Source organism: Rutidosis leptorrhynchoides, chromosome 3 (genome assembly GCF_046630445.1).
Source record: "Rutidosis leptorrhynchoides isolate AG116_Rl617_1_P2 chromosome 3, CSIRO_AGI_Rlap_v1, whole genome shotgun sequence".
Lineage (NCBI taxonomy): Eukaryota > Viridiplantae > Streptophyta > Magnoliopsida > Asterales > Asteraceae > Rutidosis > Rutidosis leptorrhynchoides.
The window spans coordinates 593897797-593920105 of record NC_092335.1 but is presented as its reverse complement, the minus strand read 5'-3'; the positions used below and the strand labels follow the sequence as shown (position 1 = coordinate 593920105).

The window sequence follows — 22309 nt, the reverse complement described above, 5'->3', positions numbered from 1 at the left end:
GTATTATGCAACAAGTGATTCTTGCTATGCTGCGCAACTTTTCGATTAAATGCCTTAGAGAGGTTGGCTGTATACATATATGTGTTAAATGCAGTGTTGTAAATCTCTCGAGATCTCGTTTTTAGAAGGAAACCGAGACGAGATGTTCATCTCCCGAGATTTCTCGGTCAACGGGTCAAACTTAGTCAAAGCCGCGATTTTTCGGATTATCTTGCTAATTTGTAAGATTTTTTTGTAAAATTCGTAATTTCTAAGATTTTCTCGCTCATTTCTCGGATATTGTTGTAAAATCTCGTAAAATGTATATAAATATACATATATTTATGTTTTTATGTATATTTTTATTAAAAAAACTATAAAGTCAACGTAAGTCGACATCCAAGATCTCCCCGAGATTATTCCGAGATGCCGAGATCTCCCTAAAGAAGTCCAAACGAGATCTCCCCAAGATCCGAATTCTCCAACCTTGGTTAAATGATAGCCTTCCAAACAAAAATTCTAAAAACAATATAATATAATCCTAAGAGCACATAATATATGATAACATTGATAAGTGTTGACCTTATACAACATATATTATTCAAGAATCAAGAACAACATTATTATTTATATTACAAACACCCATTGGAAATAAATTACACTTTAAAAAATATACTACAGTGTGTGTTAATTAGGACCTTCTAAGCGGATATAATCATACATGATGGCTTGAAAAGGACTTTGCGATCGCGGTTGTGTGAAATAAAACGTGTTATCTCCTTCTAAGAGTAACGAACCCGAAACATCTACATTGTACAGCCAATAGAGCCCGTGAATGCCATGTCTTGGAATCGCATTATCCCGTCCTATCAGTCCTGTTTTAAACAGAGGACGAGGTTTGTTTTGATCATTTACCCGAACCTACAGAGTCATAAAAAATTAACATTAGTAGACAAATTGATAATCTTAACAGGAAAAACATCAATTTGAGTTTTCGATCGTTTCCTGACCACCTCAATATAACTGCTAGTGAGTTTTGAACATGATGTGAGGATATCATGATCTCAACACTATCACCCTTCCGTAGTTATTTATGCAATTTGTTACTGTAGCAGTTTATGTTTATTTTCGTGTACCTGTAGTTCAGCTAACGATGCACCAGCCAGAGCTATTCGTAGCTTATATATAGTAGTCGGTTGGACGTTTTCAAGCTTGAACTTGATCTGCCATGTTGTTCCTTCATATGAATTGTCTTCTTTTTTCCTAAATGACGATAAATCGTGCAATGAAAAAAGCTCGTTCTCAGATAATGTAATAAACATGTGAAAAGAAGAACAAATGACAATTTTTATTTAAAGTAACTCTATGGATCATAACTATAATATTGGTTATTTTAGGTATTGAAATTCATGTACTTCGTTTATTTCGTTCCTTTTTTCGTGTAGTATTTGGGTTATTAGGGAGGATCGTTTTTAGATAATTTTTGTTTAGATGTTTGCTTTTTAGGTGCGAGCGCCGTTTCCCCCGTATTTTTGTAATCTTTGTTGAGGGCGCTTTTCTTTGGAAAATAACCTCGGTTCTATATGAGTATTCGTTATTTTTGCTGAAAAAAAATCAAGTTTTTTATTTATTTATTATTTATTTTATTTTTTTGTGGTTTTTAGCACAATTTTCAGACTAGTCAGGTTTAGGACTAAGTAATGAGCACTTGCAATTTTGATAAATCCACTTATTCTCATGCATTAATTAGTTATACTGTACAAACCAGTAAAACATGATAGAAGTGGATTTATCAAAATTAGAAGTGGAAATATCAACACCCGGAATCTCTTTAACCACGAGTTACACGATTTTTCTAGCGGGACCGGTCGGTGAGGGACTGGGTTAGTTTTACCTTTTTTACTAACGCGAAGAAGATTTGTACCTTGGAACTTGAGCATAAAACCAATGTTTGCTACAGTCACTCTCTCCGATAGTGTACACCAAGTCTCCTTGAGGATACAACTCCCCATACCTCTCCCATAGGCCATATTGCCTAAATTTACTGAGATAAGCCAAAAGAACCATAACAGATTCAGTGAAGAATTTTTCAACATTTCAATAGATGATATATAAGTTACGTTGCTTAGAAATACATTATACAGTATGAGTATGAATGTATACGATACAACCATTTGAAGGCGTAAAGGCGTATTCGTGAAGAAGAAAAAAATTGAAAATGAAAATCACATAATATGTTACACAAACATACTTTTGCGGTTGATCAAGAAAAAGCTTGTTCACATATTGTGGGTTAGGATCTGGGACGTAAAACTCTGCAGCAGATCGATCGGGGATCCCTATTTCCCACAACGTAGGGCCATTTCGCGGAGGTTCATAAACAAGAGTACCCACATTAATGTTGCAACCTAGTATTTTTTAAGTGTCAAAACAAATAATCAGCTCCGCGAAGGTCCTAAATATATCGTTGAATGAATGAAGATGATATAAAATCTGTACTTTATACTCTACCTGCAGTGATGGTTATTGCAGTTTCATTTCGATAGTCACCAATAAACCCTTCGACCCAACCATATAAATTGTAGATGCCCGTTCTGATATTAGTAATCGAGAATACTCCATTTTCATCTGTTTTCGTCCAAAATTGATAATCTTTGCATTCTCGTTGCCATGACCCAACTTCGCCTGGTAAAGCTAAACCAACGTACGCGCCATTTATTGGCATATCGTTTTTGTTGACGAATCTAAAATTAAAAAAAACTTTAAGAGATCTTTTTTTTAAAGGAACACCGTCTAGAGTAATTAGTACTACGTATATCGTTAATTACCTATCACGAACTAGTAATTTTCCATAAATGTTGCTTCGTTGATTTGATTTTGGAAAATCGTCTGATGATGGAAAGTTATAAGGCCAACTGCTCGTTTCAACCATTCTCTGATACGAAATATAAATTTAAGTCAAACTAACATCTTTGATACAAGAATAGATAACGTTGAAACAACAATTAACTTTGGTTATCTTATCGTACCTGCCTTTTAGCATCATCCCAAAGCGTAAGGGGATCTTGACCATCCATCACTGAATTTAGATAAATAAAAACTGGTCCAAACACCTTCTTCCATGGCTCTCCTTGAGCAAATTTCGGAATCAAATCATCCCCCGCATAATGAGCACCAACAAAAACCTATTCGTAACATTAGAAACTCAAAACATCATGATCAAACACACATATACATGCGAGATGTTTGTCTTTCAACATATGTATTGGTCGATATACTGACAGTATGGCTGAATTGAGTAACTTACAGCTAAGCAAGTGGGACCCACATGCGAACAAAGATTTTGTTTGAGGGGCCCACCTGTTCGAAACTCGTCACTAGGTGTTATCTGCCAAAATCCTATGGAAGGGTCCTCTGATATCCAACCATGTACCATTAGATTTCTGTTCTCACAAGTATATTGATATTTATCATCCACCTAGGCAAAATCATTAAGAATCGAAATAAAGCCTTCACGATACATAAGACTACTTCATATCTTAACACTTTTCACTAAACTTATCACATATTACTACATAAGCGTCACAACAACATCAACCCTTTCACTAATCCGGTAAGTGAACATTATCAATCTATCATAATTAAACAATACCCGCAAATATACTCCACAAAAATACCAAATGTTCAACAACCAAAACAGAAGGTACACGAAATAAAAGTAGTGGGGCCCACATGCTTTTTCACAAGGACAGTGACTGATCTTATTTTATAAAGATTCTTTGTTTGTTGTTGACCTTAGTAAGTACTCCCTCTGTCCCACATTAATCGTCCACTATTCCATTTCGGGATGTCTCAGATTAATTGTCCACTGCTAAACATGGAAAGTAAATTTAGTCAAGTTTACCATATTGTCCCTAATCAATTAACTAAATTATAAAAGTAACAGGGTATTCTAATTAATTGATTGAGGGTAAAACTGTAAAGTAAAGAAAAAGTACAGAAAAGGTACATGTGACAGTCAGTTTTTCTTAAATTGTATGATTTTTGTCTGTGGACAATTAATCTCGGACGGAGGGAGTAGTATATAGTTAGAATGTTAGATTACCTCTCCTTTAAACTCAGGTTCAACTGGGTTGACCAATAAAACAGCTTCAGGGTATGCAAGCGGTTGGCCTCTTCCGGACTGCCGATCATCTGGCAGTGGCATGTATCGTTTCCTATCATCGTCTACCGCCATATAGTGAAACCTTTGCAAACGTAACACATTTTAAGTGCATAATATAAATGTGTTCTATTTGTAACATATCTTAAACTGTACATGTAGTGATAGAGAATTTACTTGTCTTTTCGGAGCTTGAACGCGACCCGTGTTTCACCTAGACTAAAAGCTTGCCATTCTTGTGAACCCAAGTGTTCATAAATGGCGTAGGTATAAAAACCAGAGCAACCACGAAGCAAAATGAACCTAATGTGACCGAGTGATGTTAATATGTTATGATGATTTCAAATGATAATTTGTACTAAATATAATTATGAATTTATGATGCCAACGAACCTTTTGTCTATGTTTAAAGGAACAAACTTTCCTTTTAGGGAAGGATCCCATGTTTTAGAAAATGAAACCTCAACCAGTTCTTCACTTTCTACAACAACCTTGAAACTTGTTGCTTTGATCCTGTTATTTGGGAAATAACTTTAGCTATATTTCATTTCTGTTACTTAATATATCTAGTTTGAGATTACTTTATTTTTATATTTTCAGAATTGTCTATTTGTCTTTGCTTATACTCCTATATGTTTTCTTTTTATGAGTTTGACTTTTAAAAAAAAAATACTTTGACATTTTCTGCAAAGTTTGACTTGTTTCAGCGAGTTGATGACTTTTTGAGCTTTTATGCAGTGTTACATAACACGTTGACTTTCCTTTTCAAAAAGTTTGACATTTTTTTTTTGTGGAAATTAGTTGTGAAATGTTGCCTTTTTCACTATTTTATTACATGTTAAACGGATAAACTTTTTTTTGTTCAGGCTATTTAATAAGAAAATTATATTTACACAGATGTACACAAGATATGTTGTATTTCATAACGTTTCTAACAGTTTTTCTTAATCACCTCAACAAGATATGTTGCTAATGAGATTTAAGTGAATATAACATTATGCATGTCATTTTTATATACTAATATACGTACTACTAAACTAGGAAATAAATATATATATTGATTGTGTATGTATATATTCAAATAATCTGTGCATAAATTTTAATGAAATGTAAAGAACATACACTTCAAAAACTCCTGTTTTCCCCGAGCCATCTAAAGCACTCCAAACAACATCCCAATACCTACATTTATAATTATTTCAAAAAGACAAGTAAAAAGTAGCTTAAATATGAACAAATTTAGTGTGTAATAATTCATCTACTAACTAAGGATATAACAATATAATAAAAACATAAAGAGTTTGTTAATGATGCAACTAACCCTCTGTCACTTTCATTGTTAAGAACCTCAAGAACATTATCAAGTCCATTGTATCGTATACCAGTGACAATGCCCTCAGGATTCGATAATGTTACTTGCACTATCCCGTTATCGATCATCACCTGAGAATCATGTCACATTTCAATGTCTACACTACAATATATCATTAGTTTTTGTATATTTGTAAGGAAGATGGCAAAACTATATAGTAGAAGTTAGATATTCAAGAAACAAACAAATATACGTGCACCAGCGCTTATTATCAAATGTTTAAAAAAACTACCAAAGAAGTGAGTTGAAGGAAATCATGTACATGATGATCTTCAATTTGCAATTTCACACCTATAGGTGACATTTTATCTACGTCGGTCCCTTTGATTATCGACTTAAAACAAGTACAACAAGGATATATTGGAATTACTTAATATTACTCTAATGAGTAATGACTAAGAACGCTTTGGTTAAATATGCTTAAGTAAATGGGATTCTTAAATTGGAATGAAAATGTTTGGTAGTTTATATGTAATAAGATAAGATGGACACATATATTGAGTTGTATTGTCTTTACTTTACAGCAATTATGCTTGATGAATTTCAAAGGCACACAACGTTTAGTGCATTATCTACTGTTTTTTTAATCAATCATGAATTCCTTTATATAATTTAATAGATAAATTATATATTTATAATGGCTAATAAAATGTAGATGGACGATTTACAAGATATGTTGAATATATTTATAAAGACACTGCTTCAAACCTTGAACAGATGCTACCATTACATTATATTTGGTATCACTTAAACTTGTTAGATTAGGAGTGTTTTGTTCACGATCATAATAATGTATATACAGAGTCTTAAATCGAACTCGGCGTATAACTCTTGCCATGTTGAGAAGTTAACCAATTGTTTGCTAAAATACTTTATCGTTGTTTCGTTAAAACGTTTTTTAAACCTGGAAGTTTCTGCTATATCATCTGGAACACATTACATGTGACTTCATGGGCAATTCTCTCACGTAGTCTGGTATATTTGTTGCAGAGTTGACAAAAATTCAGTCCGATTTCCACAAACTTCCTGGACAAAAAATAGAGCGTATTTGATTATTAGTTACATAAACGCAAGGCTGCAAAAATCACTACTCGGGCAGTACTCGGTCGGGACTTTTTAGGCAGTACTCGGATGTTGATTAAGTTTGACTTTGACCAATTTTTGCTGAGTTTTGACCAATGTTGATTAGAACATATATATTTATTTTAAAAAACTAAAAGGTCAACTTAAGTCAACATCTAAGTTCTTCTCCCAGAACTCCCCAAAAATTTCCGACCGAGTACTTCCCGTGTTCTGAGTTCTCCAACCTTTGTTGTAATAAGAACAATCGAATTGACACATTTACTGAACTTTATTGAATCATATGAAAATGAATTACAAGAGAATTGAGAGTAAAATACATTGAATCAGAAAACCCCAATTCTAACCCTAGATACTTATACTACAGTAACTAGCAAACGGTTAACAACTTAATCCGTTATTAACCACTAACAGAAAATAAGAACTTTTCACATTACACCCTTGAACAGTTTAAAGAATGACTAAGTAACCCATAGACTTTGTTGACTGCAGTTGACTTGACAAATTAAATCAATACATCACAATCTCCACCTTGATTACTTGTCAATAAGGATTGACTCATCAACTCCAATACTTACTGCATTCAAACACTTCTTAAACTTCTCAATTGGTAATGACTTCGTTAACATGTCAGCTGCATTATTCAAAGTATCAATTTTTTCCACAACAACTTCACCATCTTTAATAACTTTCCTGATGAAATGCAGCCTAACATTAATGTGCTTAGTTCTCTCATGAAACACTTGATTTTTAGACAAGTGTATTGCACTTTGGCTATCACAATTCACAACTGGGACATTTATGACCACTCCTAGCTCTGTCAACAAACCATTCAGCCAAATTGACTCTTTTATGGCTTCTACAAGTGCAATGTACTCTGCTTCAGTAGTAGAAAGAGCAACTACATGTTGTAAACATGACTTCCAACTTACTGCAGCACCATATAAACTAAACAAGTACCCAGTTATTGATCTGCCATTATCTTTATCTTTTGCAAAATCTGCATCAGTAAAACCTTCAAGAATATGACCATCTTCAAAAACTTGACCTTGTCTACCATATATCAAACCAACATCAACAGTCCCCTTCAAGTATCTCATAATCCACTTCACAGCATCCCAATGATTGAAACCTGGACATGACAAGACAAGTATCTGCTAACTACACTTACAGCATATGCAATATCTGGCTTGGTGCATACCATCAAATACATTAAACTCCCAACTGCATTTGCATATGGTACTTTGGACATCTTTCTTTACAAGTGGTATCAGAGCTAGGCTATAGCCCCGATGTGGTGGACGGCGCAGTAGGGCGCACCCCTGAGCACACGCAGCGACGTGGCGCACCCCTCGGTCTTGAGCAGCGATGAGTGGACCCAGCTCTCGTTCGAGGGGGACCCTGGCACGATGAGTTGATCCCGGAAGCCTTGTATCGAAATCTCCCTGCCCTCCCACCAGGTTGAGAGTTCCGAGTTGGCGGCGGTAAAGGTTGGATCCGGACTATCGTTGGAGGTTAGGCCTAGATGGACTTAGGTTTGAGGGGAGGTTAAAATCTTCATCAGTAAAAGCTTCAAGAACATGACCATCTTTAAAAACTTGACCTTGTCTACCATATATCAAACCAACATCAACAGTCCCCTTCAAGTATCTCATAATCCACTTCACAGCTTCCCAATGATTGAAACCTGGACATGACAAGTATCTGCTAACTACACTTACAGCATATGCAATATCTGGCCTGGTGCATACCATCAAATACATTAAACTCCCAACTGCATTTGCATATGGTACTTTGGACATCTTTTTTTCTTCATAAACTGTCTTTGGAGAATCATCCAATGACAATTTGAACTGCTGCCCTAAAGGAGTCAACACCATTTTACTTTGATCCATGCTGTAATTAGCTAACACCTTCTTAGCATAAGAACTTTGAGACAACTTCAACAGTCTTTTACTCCTGTTTCTATGAATTTCCATTCCCAGTATTTTCCTTGCTTGACCTAATTCTTTCATATCAAACTCACTACTCAACATTCTTTTTGTATCACTAATCATAGCCTTATCTTGACAAGCTATTAGCATATCATCCACATACAACAGCAAGTATATGAACTTATTATGTTCAAACTCTTTGAAATAAACACAAGTATCATACTCACTTCTTTGGAAACCAATGTTGACCATGTGACTGTCAAACTTCATATACCATTGCCTGGGAGATTGTTTCAATCCATATAAAGCTTTCTTTAAAAGACAAACCTTGTTTTCTTCACCCTTAACTTCAAAACCTTTTGGTTGAGCCATGTAAATTCTTTCTTCTAAATCTCCATGTAAAAAGGTAGTTTTTACATCAAGCTGCTCCAACTCATAATCATTGACTGCAGTGAGATTTAAAATAACCCTAATTGAAGTATGTTTAACCACAGGTGAGAAAATTTCATTGAAATCTATTCCTGCTCTTTGAGTAAACCCCTTTGCTACCAATCTTGCTTTGTACCTTGGTTTCTCAATCCCAGGAATTCCTTCTTTCAACTTGTATATCCACTTACTACCCACAAGCTTTTGACCATCTGGCTTATCAACTAATACCCAAGTACCATTCTTATCTAAAGAACTCATCTCCTCTTTCATTCCTGCATACCACTCACTCTTTTCTTTAGAACTCATTGCTTCTTCAAAAGTTTGTGGTTCATTTAAATCTTCCAATGCTGCAGCAGCTAAGGCAAATGCTGTTAGATCTTCTTTATCAGACCTAAACCTAACAGGAGGTACAATAGTCCTTCTAGGTCTATTTCTTGCCACACTATACTCTGTGTTTAACCTCTGCTCAACAGTACTATCTCTGGTCAACTCTACAGTATCATTATCCATCTTAGGTGCATTAAGCTCCACCTCCAATGGTAAACTATCTACTGTATCATCTTTCTTTACAAGGGTATCTCTGTACACTAGCTTTTCATTAAAAACTACATCCCTGCTTACAATCACTTTTGGTTTCTCATCTACACATTTCCAAAGCCTATAACCTTTGACACCTTCAGGATATCCTAAGAAAATACACTTTATTGCTCTAGGATCTAATTTACCCTGATTCACATGTGCATAACAAACACAACCAAATATTCTCAAATGATCATAGCTTACAGCTTTCCCTGTCCATACTTCCATAGGTGTCTTTAACTCTATAGCAGTGGAAGGAGACCTATTAATCAAGTATGCAGCTGTGGTAACAGCTTCTGCCCAAAACATATGAGGTAAACCAGATTCTGATAACATGCACCTTACTTTATTGAGTAATGTTCTATTCATCCTTTCAGCTAAACCATTCTGCTGTGGAGTACCAGGAACTGTCAAATGCCTTGCTATACCATTTTCTTTACAATATCCATTGAATTGACCATTACAAAATTCTAAGCCATTATCAGTTCTTAACTTTTTAACTCTTCTTCCAGTTTGATTTTCAACTAGAACTTTCCATTCTTTAAACTTGGCAAAAGCTTCATCCTTATGTTTTATCACGTATACCCAAACCCTTCTTGAACAATCATCTATAATTGACAGAAAATACCTAGCTCCACCTAGAGATGAAGTCCCAGCAGGCCCCCACAAGTCTGAATGCACATAATCAATAATGCCCTTTGTGGTATAATTGTTTTTACTAAATTTGACCCTATGTGATTTACCAAACACACAGTGTTCACAGAATTCAACATCACTAAGTATCAACTTTCCAAATACTTGTTTCTTATTCAACTCAACAAGCCCTTGACTACTTATGTGTCCCATCCTCTTATGCCAAATCATAGTATTATCAATTGACCTACTCTCTACAACAGATGCATCACTAGTCAATGCTGTACCATTAAACATATAGATGTTATTCCCTATTCTACTCCCCTGCAGAATAACTATGGCTCCTTTACTCATCTTAAGTTTTCCATTTTCAATTGAAACCTTAAGACCTCTACTTTCCAACATACCAACAGAAATTAAATTTCTCTTAAGGTTTGGAATATATCTAACATCAAACAAATCATAACAACAACCATTTTCATTCATAAGAGTAATCCTACCAATACCTTTAACCTCACAGGCAGTATCATCACCAAGAACTACTGTACCTTTGTTAACTTCTTGATAGTCTGTAAACAACTCTTTGCAGGGTGTCATATGAAAAGAGCAGCCAGAATCCAATATCCAACTTTTTGTTGCTTTACTATCTGTGACAACCAATGCTTCAGCACTTTCATAACCTTCAGACCATGTATCAGATGACTGCACATTTTTTCCTCCTTTTTGATAACCATCAGTCTTCTTCTTTCTTTCTGGACAGTCTCTTCTAAAATGGCCTTCTTTGTGACATTGAAAGCACTTCAATGGTTTACTTCTTGATTTAGGTCTGTCACTTATATTTCTCTTTTTGACATCTCTTTTTTCTGACCTTCCTCTAACATACAAACCATCACCAGAATCTGAACTTTGTTCACTCTTTCTTTTCAACTCCTTAGAGTTAACTGCTGCAAATACTTCTTCCATTGTCAAAGCATCTCTACCATATAACATGGTATCAACAAAGTGTGCATATGACTCTGGTAATGATGCTAGAAACATAATGGCTTGATCTTCATCTTCTATTGTTACATCAATATTTTCAAGATCAAGAATGATCTTATTGAACTCATATACATGATCATCAATCACTTTTCCTGAGTTCATCTGGAATGTATATAACCTTTTCTTTAAGTACAGCCTATTGGCTAAAGATTTGGTCATATACAGACCTTCAAGCTTTTCCCAAATTGCCTGTGCAGTAGTTTCTTTCCCTATTTCTCGTAATACTCTATCACCAAGACACAAGATGATCGTACTGTGTGCTTTCTCCAATATATCTTTCTTTTCTTTTTCTGACAGAGTATCAGGTAAAGATTCTTCACCTTCTAATGCAGATGCAACACCTTGATGTACCAGAAGAGCTTTCATCTAGAGCCTCCATAGCCCAAAATCATTCTTGCCATCAAACTTTTCAAGATCAAACTTCGTATTCGTCATCCTTTAGTTTTCCGATCAAAACAGTGTTCTTCGTCTCCGGTGAACTCAACACCAGCTCTGATATCACTTGTTGTAATAAGAACAATCGAATTGACACATTTACTGAACTTTATTGAATCATATGTGTGACGATCGCTCCAAATCCATTTGGCCGAATACGTCATTCATTGATTTCATTGCGAGGTATTTGACCTCTATATGATACGTTTTATAAACATTGCATTCTTTTGAAAAGGCACACCATAAATGAATATTAAATCAAAGGTTTTCGACATCTGATGATTTCTACATATAAACAATCACCTTATATAATAGTTTACAATAGTACTTCCATTGACAATGCAGTCTAAATAAGGTACATGGTGATGAATTGGTGAATGCAACGTTTTCTTGAAAAATATGCCATGTAAGATTCCATGCACATAGCTTGTCTATCATATAAGCAAACAGCGAAAGACTTCTAGGGAACCTGAGAATAAACATGCTAACAAGTGTCAACACAAAGGTTGGTGAGTTCATAGTTTTAGTGTTTCGCATAATCTGCATATAAAAGTGGATAACAAGATTTCAGTTGTTTCATCCAGAAACGTTTATCAAAATATTCTACGAAATTGAGCACCCTGGTAACTAAACTTAACGTATATATAATTTATACCCTTTGTATAATCATCTTAATAATACACGCAAACCAACGTGTATGCTTCTCAAATAGCATACGTCCGTTAAAAGGCTAGTGCTCTAGCTCGGACGGGGATATCAAGCCCTATGGATCCATATACTACTACTCGCGCCCACCAGTTCTTATAACTGGCAGTTACTAGTTACCAAAGCTAAGGGATTTTCGGTTTAAACTCAGTGTAGAATTTAGTATGTACTTGTATCCATTGCGTTTAAAATAAATTGCATGTATTCTCAGCCCAAAAATATAGATTGCAAAAGCAATTAAAAAGGGAGTAAATGAAACTCACGCATATAAATATTGTATATCGGTTAATAAAGCATTTGCATGTATTCTCAGCCCAAAAATGTAGAGAGTAAAAGGGATCATATGAAACTCACCTTAGCAGCACATAAAGTTGTTCATCGTAATGTGACCGAAACTCGGATTACCAAATAATCGTAGATCTCAACGTATCAATATTGTGATACAATATTTCAGAAAAGTACGTAGACGCAACAGAGATGATAAACACTAGGTTTGACTCACAAATATACCCCCGAACATTACCCATAACCTCCTTGGCAATAACCCATAATTTCCTTAGCTCTATCCCGCTTGAAAACCATTTTGAAAGTGACACGCTCATAACCTCGTCGTAGTATTTTATGTATAATACTAATTAATAATAATAATAATAATAATAATAATAATAATAATAATAATAATAATAATAATAATAATAATAATAATAATAATAATAATAATAATAATAATAATAATAATAATAATAATAATAATAATAATAATAATAATAATAATAATAATAATAATAATAATAATAATAATAATAATAATAATAATAATAATAATAATAATAATAATAATAATAATAATAATAATAATAATAATAATAATAATAATAATAATAATAATAATAATAATAATAATAATAATAATAATAATAATAATAATAATAATAATAATAATAATAATAATAATAATAATAATAATAATAATAATAATAATAATAATAATAATAATAATAATAATAATAATAATAATAATAATAATAATAATAATAATAATAATAATAATAATAATAATAATAATAATAATAATAATAATAATAATAATAATAATAATAATAATAATAATAATAATAATAATAATAATAATAATAATAATAATAATAATAATAATAATAATAATAATAATAATAATAATAATAATAATAATAGAAATAATAATAATACAGAGATAGATAGTAGATATGTGTGCTGAAATGAAATGAAATCGCTCGAATTTATAGATGTGGCCTGATTCTGATGCCCATGCGATCGCATGGGTTTTATGCCTATTTGCCATGCGATCGCATGGCCGTCAGATCCAGCTCACATATTTTTTGTAATTTTGTTTGTCGACATAATTTAATATAATATATATAATATATTTAATTTAAATAATTAATTATATATTATATTAAATTCACATGCATAGTTGACTTGTAATTTTTGTTCCGATAAGTCGTACGTCATCACTCGACTTATGTCCCGGTTCCGGTTTTTCGAGTGTCCCTTCGTACGTTGAGAAAACTTGTACATTACGTTTCGCGACTCGTACCTTTGTCAAAATATAGTCTTAAATTATTCCTAAACTATACCACTCAAAGTATATCTTAAACTTTCGAGTATTTTGGTCATTTACTTCTATAAATCATCGTCTCGTTATTTGTTATTATATATAATAACAGATTGTTTTATGACCAAGTTAATATTATATTTAAATATATATATTCAATATTTAATAAACACGTTTTTAAAATACATAACACAGGTTATTCATATATCTAATTCCAACAGTTAATATTCCTTATTATTGTATGTGTCCAAGTTACGTTATTTAAACAAACACTTTATCATTTGTTCCGAATACCGTTAAAAATGAATAATTTCTCAAATCAACGTGGACCTCTCAATAGAGACCCGTAATGATATCATAATCCTTAAGAGACTCAGTAAATGTCTTTTACTTGAATCGTTTGGCATAATCTTTTAACTCCGTAGTTAAATATATCAATCAGGTAATCAATCAAATAAGATTAATGCACAGTATCATATACCCAACACTTAGTTACGTTTTCAAGTTATAGTATATGTATCTATTTACATATAATTATTCGTGCATCATCGTGAATAAACGAAAGGTAATTGAATAGTTCAAGAATTTTGAGATTCAGTTTAACAGACTTTGCTTATCGTATCGAAATCATATAAGATTAAGTTTAAATTTGGTCGAAAATTTTCGGGTCATCACAGTACCGACCCGTTAAAGAAATTTCGTCCCAAAATTTGAGTGAGGTCGTCATGGCTAACAATAAAAATGTTTTCATGACGTATATGAGTTGATAATTAGAGTTTTATCACCGTTGAATAATATGGATAACACAATCCAATTACTCGAAGCGTATGAGAGAAGTTATAGTAATCAAGTGAAATGGAGAATAGAGATTCGTCTTATCTCTTGATGTAGTAACGATTGATTTACAGATTTTAAGGAATAGAAAATCTTCATAATTTAAATAAGATTTGATTTTTTTCGGAATTTGTGGAAATTAGGATTTTCTTTGATTAAATGCGTAATCTACCTCTATTGCTGCGTCCGATATTTTGCTATAAATTGACCTCTTCCGTTTCATTATTTTCACTACTCCTACATCTTCTTCCTCATTTCATACTTTCAAAAGATTGTGAAATGCTTCATCCAGTTCTGATTCTTGATATTTTCCTGGCTATCGTATCCTTCATTCTTCTTTTTCATCTGCCACCAGAGGAAGTTATTTTCTTCTACTATTACCTTAGGGTTATAGTGTTTTTCATTCTCTCGTGTCTTTATATTGCTATACGCATTGATATACACAGTTTGTAATTTCGGGGTTGTTATCGGGCTTTATATTCTCCATTATATTTCGGAGCTTCATGCTTTCGTTTTCTCTTCCCGACCTTAAGTCAAGCGGATAATGGTCCAGAATTCGTAGGTATGAAGTTTCAGATGAACATAACTAATGTTCTAAGAAAGAAATGGTAATAGCACAATCTGACTTGTCAAATTACCAGAATACCTCAAAAAAGACCGAATCATTAAGAAAATATTTTCTTGATATTTTTAGAGATTATATAGAATGAAAGAGTTATGTAACATGGTTCATGATGAGGGTATGATATGTGAACCTTTATCACGTTCCATTAGAAACTCAGCATGACTTACTGTAATATAATCACGTTGATCAAGTGTCATTATATTATATTAACTCATGCTTCAATTCCCAACATTACTTCAAAACATTTATATTTTAAACTTGAAAGTTTCAGAATTTAGAAACTAAAATAGTTTCTTTTATGGTGTAACACAGATATCGTAAAGAGAAAATTGATTTTCGATAAGAATGATTATGAAATTATCTCCAAAAATATGGAGGATATTTATAATGAAAGATACGATGATATCTTAGAATTTCTAATATCAGAGGATGATGAAGAATATTGTCCGCAAGGGTTTAGATTCGGAAGCAAGGTATTCGTTAATGGCTTCAACAGATACTGAATCATTTGGATTCTTTGAAGACAGGTTTCGTCCTTGTGATTTATCCACAGCCTCTTTCATACTTTGCTCAATCCGTTTTCCAGTTCCAAACTTTCTCTTTTTCTCAGCTTTACCACCATACTATTCTTTATCATCAAACTTTTGACTGTTAAGGTCGTTTACAGTTTTTGCTGCTTCATCAACATTTTTCCAAAATTCGGAGAACTAGTTTCGTAGTTTGGGGTGTTTTTCGGAAACTTCACATTCAAAGTATGTAAGTCCAAGAGGTAGATGTCATATGTACACATATAACTGTTGGCGTAGACGTGCTACAAGATTTCAAAATACTGATTGCTAATTCCTGATAGTTGGTATGGCAATTGCCGTTACAAGATGTGGATGAGTACATGATACGGTTTCAATGAGTATAAGGATTTTTCGGAAGGTCAAAGATCAATGAAGTTGTTGGTAAATTTACTGCTAATGTGGTGGAACATGAAAGGTTCCCCAGTAACAAAAATGTATATGCCAAAGTTACAAGTCTGAAAGGTCGTCGTTGACTGGTTGAACGGTTGATAATACTGGATACTTTTGGAAAGGAATTGCAAGGTTATTTTCAGTAATAACAATGCTAAAGGATCTTTCACATTTTTGAAGTCAAAGTATAGCTTTGAAAGATGTAGAGATCTAAGAATGATGTCACCCGTTAAATCTTGACTTGGATTCTGATCCGTCAATATCAGAATATGTAATTGAATTTGTATGGAAACGATTGTATATCGCTGTGAGCATAGTTAATAATTTTTGAATCAAAGTTGAAGAATGTACAGTGTAACATATTAATTGTGAACTTAAATATTTCCCGAGAATTACCTACCCGTTAAAGATTTCACAAGTAATATTTTGTACAAAAGAATTTTTATTACCGTCTTTATGAAAATATATGTATGTATATTTTCTTCAGATGTAATACAGATTTGATGAGTTAATATCATATTAAGCTCATTTGATTTTCGGCTTGACTTAGAAATGATTAATCTCTAAAACATTAAAGATTACATAATCTTTGCGGAGTTTTTCACTAGTGAAATCAATACTTCATTATTTATTCTTGTTGATATTCCTCGGTGAAGAATGTTGATGCTCGTGGAATTTTTGTGAACCTTACAAGGTACAGATGATGTTTTCTGGAAGGTTTTGAGTATATCGAAATTGAAAATGTAAAATCAATTATATAATTGATTAATACACTTGTTTTATTATGAAATGGAATACATTGAGTTGAAACAGATATTGTAGTTAACAATGGTTAAGTTGTTAAGGAAGGATGTACATCATTGCATATTAGTAATATGAACTAACCGAGTAGTACCTACCAGTTAAGATTCACATGTAATAGCTTAGTACGAAAAGATTTATTTTGATTTCAAAATTCATATATATTAAATATACATAAAATTTCTTCAGGGGAAATGAGTTAATACTTCATCGGTTATTGTTGCTGGTATTTCTTGGTAACTACGGTGCGTATGACGTTGATGCTCGTGGAACAGATTGTGAAGTTGAGGTTTGCGATGCGGATGTTGTTGGTGGTGGTAATGGTACTGTTGGTGTTGTTGTCGGTGGTACTGTTGTTGCCGGAGATTCTGCTGGTGCTTGTAACCTTTGCACCATATTCTCCAAAGCCACTACCCGAGCGCGAAGCTCGTTGACTTCTTCTACTATACCGGGATGATTGGCGGTTCGGACGAGCGGATGAATAAGATCCAGAATTTGAGAGAGTATATGATCATGACGAGATATTCTGGAGATGAGAGAGAAAATGGTATTACGAACAGGTTCGCCGGTAAGTGCTTCAGGTTCTTCGCCAAGAGGGCAATGTGGTGGATGGAAGGGATCGCCTTCTTCTTGTCTCCAATAATTAAGTAGGCTACGAACCCATCCCCAATTCATCCAGAATAGATGATGGCTAATTGGTTGATCCATTCCGGTTACACTTTCTTCAGAGTTCAGGTGAATATCCATATCGGAATAGCTGTCAGAGTTTAAGGAATTTGAACTAGATACGGGATCCATCTTGTATAATTAGGGAGATGATTTTTTTTATATGAATTAGATTATAGAATTTAGTTTGGTATTCTTCAATACATAATTTACATATGTATATATAATACCAAATTCCATAAATCACGGAGAAATTTTTGGAAGATGTCAGGAAAAGTTTATAGTAACAGATACGCTAAGATATGAATTTTGTCTATACACTATTCATGCAATCAATGCAGTAAAACGTGTCTAGACTAGGAATGATAAGCAGGTAATTTCCAACAAAAAATGATAAGCAAAACTTTTGACATGCAGACACGGTCGAAGTCCAGACTTACTAATGCATCCTAACAACTATCAGTTAGACACACTTATGCAAGACCTGGTTCACTAGGACCAACGCTCTGATACCAACTGTGACGATCGCTCCAAATCCATTTGGCCGAATACGTCATTCATTGATTTCATTGCGAGGTATTTGACCTCTATATGATACGTTTTATAAACATTGCATTCTTTTGAAAAGGCACACCATAAATGAATATTAAATCAAAGGTTTTCGACATCTGATGATTTCTACATATAAACAATCACCTTATATAATAGTTTACAATAGTACTTCCATTGACAATGCAGTCTAAATAAGGTACATGGTGATGAATTGGTGAATGCAACGTTTTCTTGAAAAATATGCCATGTAAGATTCCATGCACATAGCTTGTCTATCATATAAGCAAACAGCGGAAGACTTCTAGGGAACCTGAGAATAAACATGCTAACAAGTGTCAACACAAAGGTTGGTGAGTTCATAGTTTTAGTGTTTCGCATAATCTGCATATAAAAGTGGATAACAAGATTTCAGTTGTTTCATCCAGAAACGTTTATCAAAATATTCTACGAAATTGAGCACCCTGGTAACTAAACTTAACGTATATATAATTTATACCCTTTGTATAATCATCTTAATAATACACGCAAACCAACGTGTATGCTTCTCAAATAGCATACGTCCGTTAAAAGGCTAGTGCTCTAGCTCGGACGGGGATATCAAGCCCTATGGATCCATATACTACTACTCGCGCCCACCAGTTCTTATAACTGGCAGTTACTAGTTACCAAAGCTAAGGGATTTTCGGTTTAAACTCAGTGTAGAATTTAGTATGTACTTGTATCCATTGCGTTTAAAATAAATTGCATGTATTCTCAGCCCAAAAATATAGATTGCAAAAGCAATTAAAAAGGGAGTAAATGAAACTCACGCATATAAATATTGTATATCGGTTAATAAAGCATTTGCATGTATTCTCAGCCCAAAAATGTAGAGAGTAAAAGGGATCATATGAAACTCACCTTAGCAGCACATAAAGTTGTTCATCGTAATGTGACCGAAACTCGGATTACCAAATAATCGTAGATCTCAACGTATCAATATTGTGATACAATATTTCAGAAAAGTACGTAGACGCAACAGAGATGATAAACACTAGGTTTGACTCACAAATATACCCCCGAACATTACCCATAACCTCCTTGGCAATAACCCATAATTTCCTTAGCTCTATCCCGCTTGAAAACCATTTTGAAAGTGACACGCTCATAACCTCGTCGTAGTATTTTATGTATAATACTAATTAATAATATTAATAATAATATTAATCTTAATAATAATAATAATAATAATAATAATAATAATAATAATAATAATAATAATAATAATAATAATAATAGAAATAATAATAATACAGAGATAGATAGTAGATATGTGTGCTGAAATGAAATGAAATCGCTCGAATTTATAGATGTGGCCTGATTCTGATGCCCATGCGATCGCATGGGTTTTATGCCTATTTGCCATGCGATCGCATGGCCGTCAGATCCAGCTCACATATTTTTTGTAATTTTGTTTGTCGACATAATTTAATATAATATATATAATATATTTAATTTAAATAATTAATTATATATTATATTAAATTCACATGCATAGTTGACTTGTAATTTTTGTTCCGATAAGTCGTACGTCATCACTCGACTTATGTCCCGGTTCCGGTTTTTCGAGTGTCCCTTCGTACGTTGAGAAAACTTGTACATTACGTTTCGCGACTCGTACCTTTGTCAAAATATAGTCTTAAATTATTCCTAAACTATACCACTCAAAGTATATCTTAAACTTTCGAGTATTTTGGTCATTTACTTCTATAAATCATCGTCTCGTTATTTGTTATTATATATAATAACAGATTGTTTTATGACCAAGTTAATATTATATTTAAATATATATATTCAATATTTAATAAACACGTTTTTAAAATACATAACACAGGTTATTCATATATCTAATTCCAACAGTTAATATTCCTTATTATTGTATGTGTCCAAGTTACGTTATTTAAACAAACACTTTATCATTTGTTCCGAATACCGTTAAAAATGAATAATTTCTCAAATCAACGTGGACCTCTCAATAGAGACCCGTAATGATATCATAATCCTTAAGAGACTCAGTAAATGTCTTTTACTTGAATCGTTTGGCATAATCTTTTAACTCCGTAGTTAAATATATCAATCAGGTAATCAATCAAATAAGATTAATGCACAGTATCATATACCCAACACTTAGTTACGTTTTCAAGTTATAGTATATGTATCTATTTACATATAATTATTCGTGCATCATCGTGAATAAACGAAAGGTAATTGAATAGTTCAAGAATTTTGAGATTCAGTTTAACAGACTTTGCTTATCGTATCGAAATCATATAAGATTAAGTTTAAATTTGGTCGAAAATTTTCGGGTCATCACAATATGAAAATGAATTACAAGAGAATTGAGAGTAAAATACATTGAATCAGAAAACCCCAATCTAACCCTAGATACTTATACTACAGTAACTAGCAAACGGTTAACAACTTAATCCGTTATTAACCACTAACAGAAAATTAGAACTTTTCACATTACACCCTTGAACAGTTTAAAGAATGACTAAGTAACCCCTAGACTTTGTTGACTGCAGTTGACTTGACAAATTAAATCAATACATCACATTGATGTATCGATAGGCTAACTAAGTATTGAATATGTTAGACTAAAAATCCTTTCACAAACGAACATTTAGGCCACTCCAGTATCAAACTATCAGTATGGTTCTGTTTATAGTATGGTTCTGTTTATGCCATAAACATACTATCAGAACTGTTCATGGACTTCATGGTTGCCCTATAATTACACAATAAAAATTCCCAAGAGTATGCTTAGCTTGTGTAGTTGCATCATATTGCAAGTATATAATTGTATAGTTAAGTTTAGGTCATTTACAATTTGTACCAGTGTTGTAAAAAACGGAAAAAACGGGGGTGTAGACGGATTTTGGAGTGCCCCGTCCCGTTTATACATAAAACGTTTGAAAAAACGGAAATCGGCCAAAAAACGGTCAAAAGACGGTCAAACACGGTCCGAGACGGGAAAAAACGGGTTTTTCTGATTTTTTTCAAGTTTTTTTTTTTTTTTTTTTTTTTTTTTTAATATTAAACGTTGTGCTATTACTTAGGGTTTCTTTTTTTATGTTTGAAATGTTGAAGTATTTAAACATGTGTGAAATGCTTATGTTTGGAATAATGTAATGTACAATATATATATAATATATAACATTTTTATTTAAAAGTCAACGTTAGTCAACATCCGTCTAGACCTCCGTCTCGACCCCGTCTCGACCGTCTCGACCCTTTTAGGACCCGACCGTCTCGACCCCGTCTCGCGTCTTTTGCAACCTTGATTTGTACCATATTTAACAGCATTATATAAACATATAAATATACACCAACAAAACTGAAATAGCTAATAAAAAGATCTTTTAAAATACTAATATTAATCCTAATTATTATTTATTAATAAGTAATAAAAGGGCAGCTAAACCTAAACAAATGGGAGGTGATCACACCGCTTTTTGATTCATCTACACCTAGCTTACTATTATACCCTTAATTATACTTAAAATAATATTATAAGTTCAAGTACCTAGATTAATGTAGGGGTAAAACTGTCAATTTATGAGACAAAAGTGTACATAAATTAAAAAGTGGTGTACTTGGAATCACCTCCCCAAACAAATATGAAGAGTTAAAAAAATTAATATTACCTGTGACTGCAAATGTTTGTGAGGCGATTAGAAACAACTTCCATTGTGCAATTACTAACAGAAATACCGAAAGAATCTGCAAAATCTGTAAATTAAAATCAAATTTAATAGATTTAGCAAGGTTAACTGAATCATTACATCAAGAATGTCGAAATCCCCAAGTTAAACTACAGTACATGATTAAGATATGTTAAGAATGCATTTAAAAGTGAACGATTCAAATACTTAAGAGTTTAACCTTGA

The 22309-nt window shown here is 33.0% G+C and overlaps 1 protein-coding gene across 1 annotated transcript; it reads right to left on the bottom strand.

Moving 5' to 3' along the window:
• Positions 1-568: 568 nt before the first annotated feature.
• LOC139898780 (uncharacterized) lies at positions 569-22153 on the bottom strand. Its single transcript, XM_071881550.1, has 15 exons — positions 22067-22153; positions 6418-6539; positions 5463-5584; positions 5264-5323; positions 4535-4654; positions 4319-4444; positions 4085-4226; positions 3287-3457; positions 3009-3164; positions 2808-2914; positions 2491-2723; positions 2231-2387; positions 1904-2023; positions 1116-1242; positions 569-900 (listed from the first exon to the last, which is right to left on the bottom strand). Exons 3-15 carry the CDS (start codon positions 5579-5581, stop codon positions 667-669), a joined length of 1872 nt encoding a protein of 623 aa, XP_071737651.1. The 5' UTR covers positions 5582-5584; positions 6418-6539; positions 22067-22153; the 3' UTR covers positions 569-666.
• Between the last annotated feature and the right edge of the window lie 156 nt (positions 22154-22309).